The sequence below is a fragment of the Opisthocomus hoazin genome, chromosome Z (genome assembly GCF_030867145.1).
Source record: "Opisthocomus hoazin isolate bOpiHoa1 chromosome Z, bOpiHoa1.hap1, whole genome shotgun sequence".
NCBI lineage: Eukaryota > Metazoa > Chordata > Aves > Opisthocomiformes > Opisthocomidae > Opisthocomus > Opisthocomus hoazin.
The window spans coordinates 251058-264360 of NC_134454.1; the positions used below are offsets into that span (position 1 = coordinate 251058).

Genomic DNA, 13303 nt, shown 5'->3' on the forward strand with positions numbered 1-13303 from the left:
TGTGGGGACCAGAACTGGACACAGTACCCCACGTGCGGTGTGACAGCTGGGTAGTGTGGGGTGGTCGGGTCTCTCTGCTAGCAATGCCCCTGCAGATGCAGCCTGGGATCCAATTTGCCTTTGTTGCCGCAGCAGCGTGCTGCTGACCCAGGTTCAGCTTGTTGTCCACCGGGACCCCTGGGTCCCTCTCGGCAAGGCTGCTCCCCAGCCACGCAGATCCCAGCCTGGACTGGTCTCTTCGGATATGTCATCCCAGGTGCAGGAGCTTGTGCTAGTCTGTGTTAAACTTCATAATATTCCTGCTAGCCCACTCTTCCAGCCTGCCCAGGTCTCTCTGTGAGATGCTCACCCTTCTGACGTGTCCACCTCACCACACAGTTTGGTGTCATCAGCAAGCGTGGTGATAGCGCTTTCAATCCCATCATCCAGCCCATTTATGAAGAGGTTGAACAGCGTGGGGCCCAGTATTGATCCCTGGGAGACCCCACTTGTGACAGGCTGCCAGCCAGAGCACAAACCACTGTTCGCCATGCTCTGAATGCGGCCCGTGGGCCGATTCCCTGCCCATCTTGCAGACCACCCATTCAGTCTGTACGTTGCCGGTTTGTCCAGTCAGTGTTGAGGTGTTAGCTATATGTAATTATATTTGAAGAAGTTGAGTATGTAACTACATGGGAATATTTAAAATGTTACAGTTTTCTGCTAGGGATTACTGTCGCTGGCTCAGCAGGGGTGGTTGTATGATTTTCTTATTAATAGCTACTAGATACTTGGACAAGGGTTTCCTCTGTGAACTTCCCCTTGCAGACTATACTGCTTGCTTTTTCACAGTAGTTTCCAGGAACTGTCTAAGTTTCACCAACCTTTGATAATCAGTTCAGGAATCATGTGGTAGTTCTGTATAAATTTGTGTGAGATTTTTTTTCTAAAATTTTCGCCTCTTTTACAAAATCAGCCTCTTGTTTTATGTAAAATTATGCATATGTATGTAAATCTTCACTCGTATGTAGGTTATGCACAAAAGGATATACTGTCTGTGGCCTACTCATTGGGCTTTGCGTGTTTTTTTGTAGATAAATTGCATCATCTTTTTCTGTGTATAAAATTGTAAGAGTAACCATAATCAGTCAATTTGTTATTTTCTTTATGCCAGCTGTTAGTAGAGTGACACTGGAGATGTTACAAGATTCAAGCTTGGATACTTACTTAATCCAGAATGTTAAGGACTTGCCTGCATTGTCCTGTGCAAACCACACCTTTTTCCCCCAGTTTTTTTCTTGCATAGATTTTTTTGTGCTTTCTAAGCATCTGTGGAGAGTTTTTCTTTTTGTTCTTTCCACTCCTTGACAGTAAAAGGTGTGCTAGAGAAATGTCTTTATTCATCCAGAAGCAAAAGGTTACCAAGCCTCTGTAGTGATCATGTCGTTATATATTCAAGTCTAGAAACAGGGTGTTTTTTCTGCTTAGTTGTATACACAGTTCTGTGACGTCATGCTATTGGATTTGTTTTGTATGGATTGAACTTTCTAGGTTGTATTCCACCGCTGTCGTTCTAGTGCATGTGGGAAGTATTGGACATCCTTTAATTCAGGTGTTGTACCTATGTTTGACTTTTGGTGTATGACTGTCAGGGTTTTCTCGTTGCAGAAGCGGTTAACTACCCATGGGTGCAATACACCTCTCTAGGGAGGCATTCCAGCTTGCCAGAGCAGATGTGAGTGGAGAACAAAACAAAAACCTGTGCTTGGTTGGAGAGGGTGAGGTGTGAGGAGGAGGAGGAAGGTTAAGGAGCTGCTGGTACATCTAATGCAGTTAAAGGCAGACAAGATGAACAACATCTTAGAAATTCCTTAATTACTACACAAGAGTATCTGCCGTTTTGTGTAGCAGTAATGTTTTTGTAGTAGTTGCTCTTAGTTCAAACAGAAAAAGGCCCATTTTTGACCTGAGGGCACAAGTAGGAAGCATGTAAAAATGGGAAGCTTCTTGCTAAAAACTAATGAGATCCAGAATTCACTTCCTAAGCTGAGATCCAGAATTCACTTCCTAAGCTGAGATCCAGAATTCACTTCCTAAGCTGATCCTTCAGTAAGAAAATGCAAGCTGCTTTAAGAGCTATTTTTCAACCAGTTAAGCTATATTTCACTTGTTTATTGATGTCTCCTGCAAAAAGGAGATGGCAGTCAGTCTTCAGTAGGTGTATATCAGGTAGGATTGGAAGGAATCTTTTGTCTATGTTGGACATTATGCTGTTGTCACATATCTGTTTCTTTTGAAGCTTATAACATTGTTTGTTACATCGGTTGAAATTTCTAGAACTTTTCTATCCTTAGTTAAGTTATTTAAATGTATTCCTTCTTGACTGTATGCTTATCTTGCTCTTTCGTCTTTGCATAGTCTTTTTGTTAAGATGTACTGAGGTTTTTGGTTGATCTATTTTGTTCTAGCCTATGGTTGAAGTAAATGCTCCTGAAGTGTTTTAACAGCTTCTTTTGGAGGTGTGCGCAAGTCCTACAGTTAGCAGGCTGGCACAGCTGGTGTACAGAGGAGTACCTATGGTAGTGACTTTCCATGTTAGTTGGCTGGTTCCTAGTCTTGAAGTGCAGCATGGTTCCGTTCCCACGTGCTGTTCCTAGCGTAGGGGGTTTTGGAACAGTCAAATGAGAAGAGCAGAATTATTCTTCATTACACTTATGTGGGTATGCTTACATGCATTGTACAGCATCTTAGAGAGATGCATAGGGATGCAAAAGGGATAAAACCCCCTCCCTTCCTTTCCTAGAATAGTATGTAACACTCAATTTCAGGTATACTGGACAAAGAACACTTACTTCAAGTTAGTTTCAGCTCTTGTTTCATTATCTTAAAGGTGCATGCAGCGTAGCCGTTGATAGACATTTGCAGAGCTTTTTCTGGCAGGGAGTTATTTGTGGTGTGGAGAACTGTAAAGACCTCATCAAAAGTTGGTAACTACTGAATAGTAACTAAGACAACAGAAGAAGGACGTAAATTTAGTAAAGTCTAACTGAAACTTGCCTTAATTTAAGGTATCCCCAGAGATGGGGGATGAAGTGTTAAAAGGCAGAGTCTGGATAAAAGTGGTAAAACTACTAATGCATTTTAGGCTGAGAGAAACTATAAGACTGAAATGAAACTTTGAACAGTGAAGAGGAGCATCAGCTCTTCGGATGGAAAGCTTGAGAGGGGATGGTTGGCGTTAACAGGGTAAGAAGAAACAGTACAGGATATTTTGTTGTGGTTTTTTTTTCCTCCGGTGTCTTATGAAACTGTACTTGAGATTTCTGTGTGCCATTAGAAACTGAGAATTTTCCCAGTTCAAGGTAATCATCTTTGCTCTTTTGTGCTTCTAATGGCAGCAGAGCTTACGTAATCTCAGGAGGTGATAACAAGAATCTGTAACGAAAGGTACTGAGGCAGTGATTGAATTGATAGGAGGGGAGCTCTGACCATGACTCCTAGAAGTTCTCCATTCTTACCGGTTTTGTTGAAGCAGGAAGATATGGCTAAGAAGAGCTTTGAGTGAAGTGGATATGGCATTGGATGTCTGTTTTTCCTATGCACTGTAACGTTTTTATAGACGGAAATAGAGAGGTCGGCAGCTATTATCAACATCTACATTTGTACCAGGTTGCTGAAAACCACTTTTACTCCCCTGCAACTCTTTCGCCTGCATTCCCTCCTCCCTAACCAACTATGTTCCTGAGCAAAAATTTCTGCGTACTGTAACAGCAGAATCCTGTAGTGGAACAACAAAGCTTCATAATATTTGCTTTTCCCACATGTAAAAAGGAAATATGTAAATAAAAGGATTTGGTTGAACAATGTGACATGCTTCCAAACACAATAGCAGCTGCCTCCTTCCAGATGGTAAATTCACCATCTGCTACCTCTTTGTGAACCCCCTGTGCCTAGCGTGGACCTTGTGGCATGTCCATGTTGGGGGGCCAAAAGTCCAGTTACTGTCCCGTGAGCTTCTGAAAGGGATGCAGTGTAGTTGCGTTCCTGCTCACAGCAGAAAGTGCTGGCTGGGCCTAATGAGGCTGGTGTGACTGGCTGTCTGGTACCCAACATCTTCCGTGGAGCGGAGGAGAATTAAGGGGCTGTTGTTTGCAGGCCAGCGGTAACAGCTCTAACTTGCAGCGCTACTCATTTCATGAGGTTCATGACCTGCCTTACGGCCGTGGCCCACAGGATGTGGCTGTAGTGTTGGGACCATTCTCCTACGCTGCTGTGTACACGTGTGTATATATAAGCTTATTTGTGAAGTTGTGTCTGCGTTCTTTCTGTTTGCTGTAATTACGGTTGTGATACATAGGGTTGTAGTTTTAAACATGCTGCTTTTGGTTTAAACTGGCAGATGGGAGTATTTTTTTGCACAGTTTCAGACTGGTTTGTGAAATGTGGAAGCCTGTTACTGGTATTCTCATAGAAGCAAAATAAAGGTTGCAATTTAGGTGACAAGTTTGCAAGTTTTTTTACAGCAGTTAAACGGGTGGTCATGGAAAAACAACCACCTACATTGGGATCTGTAGTTGGTAAGACTTTTTATAGTTCAGTTGCTTGATAACATTCTGTTGCAAGGCTGGTTGCATTTTCTCTTTTAATGTATAATCTCTTTTAATCTCATAGTAGCTGTTGTATTCTCATGGCAGTAACTGTGATTCAGAATGTCATTTAATTATGTTTGCTCAAAACACAGTGAAAACAGTAGATTGTCAGAATTTAAAAATCTGCAAGGTCAATGTTAGAAATACAGAAGTGTTCCTAGGCAGGGCTAGGCAAGCCATCAGAGATGACTGACTAGAAATGATAGGGATCTTGTCTTTGGCAATGATAGAGGGTATAGATCTAAGTGGTAGTGAGTTACGGTTTTGAGTGCATGCGTTCGATAAATCACAGCCACAGGGGCAACTTTAAATTTATGAACAGCTAGGCAGGTTTTTTATTTGATACGCTCCTAACCAAACCTGAATTCCTTTCATGAGACTCGTAGTGCACTGTGGGTAGGACTCTGTTTCACATCTGTTCAGAAGCTGTGTTTGAGGTAGATCAAGAGACCTGGTTAAGTGTTGCTTCTGACTGTGACCACGTTGAACTTCAAGCTGTTAAAAATGCTGAAGTGTTTGGTCTGGACCTGTACAACTTAGAATCATAGAATCGTAGAAAGTTTTGGGTCGGAGGGGACCCCTAGAGGTCATCTAGTCCAACCCCCCTGCAGCGAGCAGGGACACCACTAACTAGATCAGGTTGCTCAGAGCCCTGTCCAACCTGGTCTTGAATGTTTCCATGGATGGGGCCTCCACTACCTCTCTGGGCAACCCGTTCCAGTGTTTCACCACCCTCATTGTAAAGAATTTCTTCCTTATATCCAGCCTAAACCTACCCTGTTTTAGTTTAAAACCATTACCCCTCGTCCTGTCACTTCTGTCTCTACTAAACAGATTGTCCCCATCTTTCCTATAGGCTCCCTTTAAGTACTGTAATGCTGCAATCAGGTCTCCTCACAGCCTTCTCTTCTCCAGGCTGAACAAGCCCAACTCTCTCAGCCTGTCCTCATAGGAGAGGTTCTCCAGCCCTCGGATCAACTTGAAATGGTGCAGAGCCTCCAAAGAGGGAAGGGTAGTTTCTTGTGATGTATTCTTACAGAAACGCTGAACTCGAGCTTCGTTGAGATGCCTGATTGAGGGTTAAAGCCAGAGGATCTGTGATTTGTTTTATTTCAGAATTCATGATAGCCTGGTCCCAGCCTTCAGAGTGTTCTGCACTCTTCATGCTCTGATGAAATTACGAGGAGGGCAGGTTCTGTGGTTTAGTCATTTCTGTTGTGCCTGCTTTAGATAGCATATGAAGTGTTAGATATATTCCTTTATAACTGATAATACAACATAAGTGATCTTAACATTTGTCATTACTGTGAATTTGTGCTCAGTACATTAGCCAGTATTCACAGGACAATTGATCTATGGATGTGTTTCAAAGCAAAAAAATTCCCCAACCTTTTAACAGAATTACTAAAAACAACATAATGCTGCTTCTTAATTGAGCACTTGGTGTCCTTAAATCAGATTGAGTACTATGTTTTTGTAAAATAGTCTCTTTATTGTTTACTATCAAACTACTTGAAGATAATGATGAAAAGTTGCAGAGTGCATCTTCATATAATACTGAAAACAGGTGATAGCTGGATGAAATGTAAGACGTGCACTTCTAAAAATGAAGTCTGTCAACATTCTTTCACTGTATACTGCTTGAATAAAGTGGTTCTGTCTAGTGACGAAACTCTACTCTCTGGAAAAACGCGGTTATTTCCCGAGAAGCATTTTGCATACTCTAATGGTTAATCTTAAAAGCTTGTACTTCAGTGTGTATCCTGTTTTTTAAAGATGTGTGCTATCTACAGAGGCTTCCTGAGGATATCACTTGAGCTGTTTTCTGCTGTCATTGCTTGATATTGACTGCTTTACTGCCATTTGTATCTTTGTATCAATTTGTAGTTAAATTCGGTGTTAATGCATATTTCTGTAGCTAGTGATACAGAGTAATTTGTTCATTACAGTAATGCATAGCGAGCTGTAAAATACCACGCATTTTGTACTGGCTGTTAATATTTCAAACATGTGCTCAGTGACACCGAATTTAATTCCACGTAGAAGTTAACTAGACATTTTTATTTCAGAAAACAAACCTTTTCTGAAATGGGGGAGCAAATTATTTTTAACCCTGCTTCTACTTTACCAGGTAGTAAATGTCTTCTGTTGTGCTTGATATAGAACTGTTGAATGGGAGAGAATATATGTAGCCTGCTCAGTATTAGAGGAAATGATCTCCAATATGTGGGCTATACCAATGTATACGTTGCTGTCACCAGCAGGTAGGGTGTCCTCTATGTTCAAAGCTTCTGGTCTTAAAATTTGAGTACCCAGGTTCGTGCTGTCATAAATCCTGGTCCCTTACAGTAAGGTTTAATGTTTTGTTTGCAAGTAATCCCACCTTTTTGTTTTCCTAGTATATTTTTTACTAGTAATTTGCATTCTTATTAACACTCCCACCTTCCCCATTTTGAAAGAATGCCTGAAAGTTTGGCATTGTGGTGCACTGTGTCTCTCAACAGAGTTAAGATTGTTTTTCTCAAGTGGGTGATAAATCGGAACAAATAAAAGCTTAGTGAACGTATTGTTAGTTTAAAATAGGCTTCATGGAATGTTGATTTCAAAGAATTTCTCGATCAGGAAAGTGTCTTGGGTCTGGGGGGAGTTTCTTATTCGTGAAAGTCGATCTGTGCAGAATAGCGAAGCCTGGTTGATGTGACATGTGCTCGGAATGAACAAACTGAGGTTCCAGTCGTGCTGTGCACACTGTCAAGCCGAGTATTTCATCCTCGGTACTTCGAATAGACGGTCTTGGCTTCGTTTCATTTCCTGTAGGACGCTCCTGGTTGGGGTGGTGTGATCCGCTTTTTTGCAGACCGTCTTTAAGTGACAGGTCTCTACGTCTGTGTGCGGGGCTGCGCTGCTCTGGGGTGGGATGAGACAGGATCTCCCTAACCTAACTTGGCCTGCAGCAGCCTCAAGTGCTGTGTGTTGTGCAGACGCAACAGCGCTTTTTCTGGTTTAACTTGTTTTGATCAGGATGAGGAAGAGAAGCAAAGGAGAGCCATACTAGCAAGCACACGGCTTTGCCGGGGTAAACACTATGCTGATGCTGCTTCTGCTGTTGTACCTGATGTTTATCGGTTTAGTCGGATTTTCTTTCCGATAAAAGCTCTCAAAACTTTTGATTCTATTTTGTAGAAAAAAAAGATGCTTCTGGTCAGATTTTATCAGCAGTTTTTTGGAACTGTAATCTGTGCAATTTTGGTATTCTTGGCGATATTAGTTCAAAAGGTCATTTACGTGTCTTTTCCAAAATGCTTTTTTGTGACTCTGACAAGACATATGTGAACAGTTAGAACTAAAAGGTGGCTGGTCCGAAGTGGTAAATTACCTGAATTGTCTAAAAGAGTGGCTCTGTGGAAGCTGTTTTCTTGAGTGTAGAAATCAAAGGTTGAATTAAGCACGGTTAACTGATGGATGCAAAGCTATTAAATTATTACAGTAAGTAGCTCTGGAGCATGCTGTGGCTTTGTGAAGGTGATGAGAACAATGCTTGGTTTTATATCTGAATGGCACTTTCCATTGCAGCTTTTTTTATTTTCTGTAAACCCTCATACTTGATCAGTTGGAATAGGATGAGTGTTCTGACAAAAGCTGTGTAAATAAAGGTAAGACAAATGAATTATTGAATGGTAACAGTCTAATCTTTACACTGAAGTGTTCCTTTGTCATATTTTGCAGTCTCTGATTTGCCACACATCTGCGCTTGCTTTTCATTAATAGGGTACACACTGTGGTTATGAAAGAATCTTTTGGGGCTGGATGATGGTCTGGCGACTGCTGTCACTCCCATTCAGTGAAGGCTCTGCTACAGCAGTATCTGTGTCAGCTGAGAAACAGATTGTTACAATTCACTTGTCAATATATGCTCTGGGAAAATCCAGGCAGAAATGAAGCCTGTGTAGGCTTAAAATACAACAGTCTTCCAAGTCACATCAGTCACCTCTGGTTCTGTTTATTTAACATATGCCAATTAAGGAGGACAGAAAAGCTGATGTTATATATAGAGCATCCACCCCTTGGAATGGGTTGTTGAGAGACGCAGGTTATCTGAAAACCTGTGCTGTCTTAAAAATAGCGTATATTGGAAATAAGTAAATCGGGAGGTTGAACATGTAAAGATGTGATAACTTTGAAACAAAGGTTTGGAGTTACATCGGTTTTGACTGAAAGCTTTTCTTAGTTTCATAGGTCTGTTCTGTGAGAATAAACAAACTTTGTTCTAAGGACACCCTTTGCTATTCTTATTTCAGGTGGTATCATGGAAAACTTGACAGAACAATTGCAGAAGAACGTCTTAGACAAGCGGGAAAACCTGGAAGTTACCTTATTCGAGAGAGTGATCGGAGACCAGGTTCATTTGTGCTCTCATTTCTTAGTAAAACAAATGTCAATCATTTTAGGTGAGAATTAAATGTTTTATTTGAAAATACTGTAATCTGTTTATTTTTGGTTTTAGAGCACAATAGAGTACAAACAGAAAACAACTGCATTATAATTATTTTTGACTCTTTATTCTTGCATGGTACAACTTTTTACTTGTCTTTAATTGTCATAAAATATGCTGCTTAAAAATTATAGACTAAAGAACAAAAATATGAGGAAGCTAGTAACATCTAGATAGAGAAGTCTGTCTAAAACAGTTGTAGCTTGAAGCAACATGCAAGTTTCATTAGTCAGTCAAGGAGATTGTTTTGAGTCTGTTCCATAGAAGCCACTGTAGCTCACAGGACATACTTAAAGTGCATGGATATCTCACCGCTTCCTTAATTTTGAGGGACCCTCCCCACCCACAACAGAAACAAAAAAAAACCAAGAAGATACAAAGAGGTTATATGTTTAAGAGTCCAGAGTTTTGCTGGAAACAGCTTTCAGTATGTGTTAGAATTAGTTGTTCTGAATACAAGTAGCTCTTTATCCAAAGTTGTAACTGGGATTATTTTACCATTGCTAAACTATGTACATTAGTAGGTTAATTTATTCTTTAGTGTAAATGAGGTGTATTCTGAGAAGATCTTTAAGGTGTCAGCAAGGGAGTGCTACAGTATAATGTTCATCTTTACGAAATAGAACAGGAGATGTTTCTTCAGCGGTAGAAGAAACCTTTGTCCGTTGTCTTCATATCAACAAACAAATTCAAAGCAAATTCTGCAACTTCTGAAAGTGAGAACTATCCAGAATACCAGCATATGAGCCACTATGTGCGTGGTTTACAAATGTAGGCAGTTTTTGGTCACATCTGCAGTGTGATGAAGTGTGATTCAGAGGTCCTGATCTACCATTGACGCGAAGGCGTAATTCTCTTAAGTGCAGACAAAGGAGCACACAAATAGTATCTCATATTTGCAGCTTGCCATCTGAGCTGTCAGTTTCAGCTTCCTAGCTATACTGAACTAGTTTGGGAACTAGTTACTGTTTAGCCGTAGCTGAAAAGTAAACTGTGCTAACACTTGCTTTCTAGTGCAGTTTTAGAGTCCTTATTAAAAATAACTTCTCCTTTTGAAGCCAGTATCAGGTTATTGACTATTGGTTCATGCCCACCATAAAAGTCTTTCTGGCATCTCAGGCAGGAAATAGTCTAATGATTTCTGATTCCCTAAGGAAGAGGGTCCTTACAATATTTTCAGACCTTAAAGACTCTTTCATTCTGAGATCCATAAAACACACAGAGAGAGATATCCAAAGGAAATTAATTTGTTAGTTAATACTGTTCTGCAGAGATTGGACATGTTTTCAGTTTCATTCTTTGACTGTCAAGTGTATATTTTTGTTTGTTATTAGATAGGCACATATTACACTCAAGAACATTGTCAATGTCAGGAATGACAGGGTTAAAGTAATTTCAAGCAAATACAGGGATGGATCTACTATATCCCACAGAGCAGAAGTGCTGTTTCCACCAAAGCTTGATCTTTGCCAGTTGCAGCCCACCAGGAATGGCTGAAACTTCCATTGCTGAAAAATGTCACTCATTTTGTTTCCTAAAAATGTTTTCACATTAAACTCTGCTTAGATTTATGTGCAACTGAAATCCCAACATTTTACATGAAAGTTTGCTACTCTCTTTTCTTTTTGTGCCTCTCGTAAGTTGCATATAGATATACATGCTGATTTAGCATACAATCGATACATAGCATGAGTCTGTCAAAACTAAATTTTTTTCACCGAACTGTTACCTTTTTGGTGATTCAGAGTGATACAAAATATTTTGATGAAAAATACTTCTCTTTTACTCTTGTCCTTCAGAATTTTCTGTGATTATAGAAGTCTTTTTGTATTTGCTAGCTCAGTGTTGCGAAGAAAAGTTTCATTTAAGCGTGACGAAATAATAATCTGAAACACCAGATTTCATTTAGAACCTAATCTCTGTTGAGTAATTTACCAAGGAATCTTACAGAAAGTATGCCAAAAGATCTAGCCTATGTCCTTAAAGTTGTATTGTTTTCTGACTTCCCTTGCAGTGCTATGTGCTTAAAAACTTTAGATTTCATCTCTGAAGATTCGTACTTGTCTACATGTTACATCACTGTTCGGGAGAAATAATTTAGTTAAAGAACTGACTGAGAAGGAACCTATGGAGGGTTGGACTAGATGACCCACAGAGGTCCCTTCCAACCCCTACCATTCTGTGATTCTGTGAACATTTTTGGGCAGGAATGTGTCAGAATATTGACCTACTAAAGAAAAAGTGTAAAAATTGAAGAAACCAATAAATAGTGTACTCATTTGGGATGAAGGACAAGTTTCTTGGCAATTGAATGTGTGGTGTTTCTTTTTTACCCCCTTTTGTTTTTGAGTTGTTCACAATCTTTGTTAAGAGGTCACACATGAAGTAGAGCACTAAGAAGACTCAAATATGTTTATTCTGATTACAGTAATTTATTTTGAAGCATCCTTAAAATAGTTTGTCTGTCTTCTGGAAACTGGAGAGACAATTAACAAGAGCTTTGAGATTTTAATTTGTTTTATCAACTGGAAAAATTGCTTAGCTTGGTAATAATTTGTTTCTCAGTGTCATACATTTTTGTAAGAATGCAAGTGAGCTGCAGCTCAGGACTCCTGTCTGATCTCTGTGTTGCTGGAAAAATTCAGGTCTGCTCGATGCTATCAATTTACATGATGTGATCATTTCTTTGGGTTGTCTGGTCAAAAATATTAAAGGTGTTTCAGATTAAATACTGCTTCACTTTTGCAAATGACTTTTGAGTGTAACAGAAATGTTTAAAATACTGTTAACTCTCTTACCTGAATCAGTAATTTTTGGCTACTTTTAGGATTGGTATTGCCTAGCAGTGTGAGCAGACATGGTACTACTTCCCATTTTTGAGATGACAATGCGTTAACAAATCTCTCCACTTTCAGAAAAACACAACCCTTAAAGAAAAAAATGAACAGTTTTGTAAGAATTCTTTGTTGTGTTAAACTACTGAAATGGTTTTGTAAGTTTTTTCCCCATTAGTTAACAAATTTTTAAATTCACTGTAAGGAGATACTTCAGCTATTCCAAAGAAATTTCTTAATATGGATGCTAAACTAACTGTGACTGATTTCTGAAGGTGTTTGGTTTTCTGCATTGTATTATCAACTGCAGTTATTTGGTGTTAAAATATGTTAATACCTTGTTGAATTTGCTTACGCCTGTCATAGAAGGCGTATATCCTGCATGATACAAGTCACAATGCTGTTATGACTACCAGTGCAGTATTCCAGTTTTTCAGGACACTCACATTTTTCTGTTTAATTTCATTTAGTTCTGACAAATGTACTGGTTAATCAGCACTTCCTTTAGAGTCTTAAAATACCCGTGTATCATGCGATATATATGTCCGCAATTCTTGATGAAATATTCATTAGCTAAGATACACTTAAATGTTTTTAGAGAGCTTGTAATACTGCATTTTGCTGAATGTAGACACCACTTTAAAAAATTAAACATTATCCTAATTTTGTTTTTCTTTAAAAACAAAATGGTAGCCAAATTTTTTCTTATGTCAAGCTTCTTTTTATGATTTTCATAAACAGGATTATTGCCATGTGTGGAGACTATTATATTGGTGGACGTCGTTTTGCTTCACTCTCGGACCTAATTGGTTATTACAGTCACGTGTCCTGTTTGCTGAAAGGGGAAAAGCTCTTATATCCAGTAGCACCTCCAGAGGCAAGTAATAAATTTTTTGAGTGTCATTTACTTAAATGTTAGTAACTTTAATCACCATTCACAGTTTTCTTTGGGAAAAGCATTGAAGAAAGTTTCCTGTAGTTCTGCGTGGGCTTAGCATATGTTGACATAGAAGGAATATAAAAATGCATTCTTACTGATACGAAGTAATGACTAAACAAAAAAAAATTGCTGTTTAATGAAAATGCATAATGAGAAAGCTAGATGTCAGGTGTTGCTGTTGTCTCCAAATGTAGTAATAGTACTGTAAGTAAACAGGGGTAAACAAGAGCATGTGCAGTTCTTGGTTAGTAAAGAGCACCACTGTAAGGTAACCTCTCCTATTTTGCATGTCTAACAACGGCTTCAAAATATGCAACCTGCAAATAACCAAGGTTCCTGAATATGGGGCTTCTTTCACATGCCCGTCCTTAGAACAGTACAAGTAATTATTACTTTAATTAAAGTGAAA

General features: G+C 39.3%; 1 protein-coding gene across 1 annotated transcript in view; it reads left to right on the top strand.

Annotated features, from left to right (window-relative positions):
• The window catches only part of LOC142358877 (ras GTPase-activating protein 1-like), a 51626-nt gene that overhangs the window by 8324 nt on the left and 29999 nt on the right, over positions 1-13303 (top strand). The window contains exons 2-3 of the mRNA XM_075411235.1: positions 8927-9076; positions 12696-12831. Coding sequence (XP_075267350.1) covers positions 8927-9076; positions 12696-12831 — 286 coding nt within the window. The remainder of the gene's footprint in view (positions 1-8926; positions 9077-12695; positions 12832-13303) is intronic.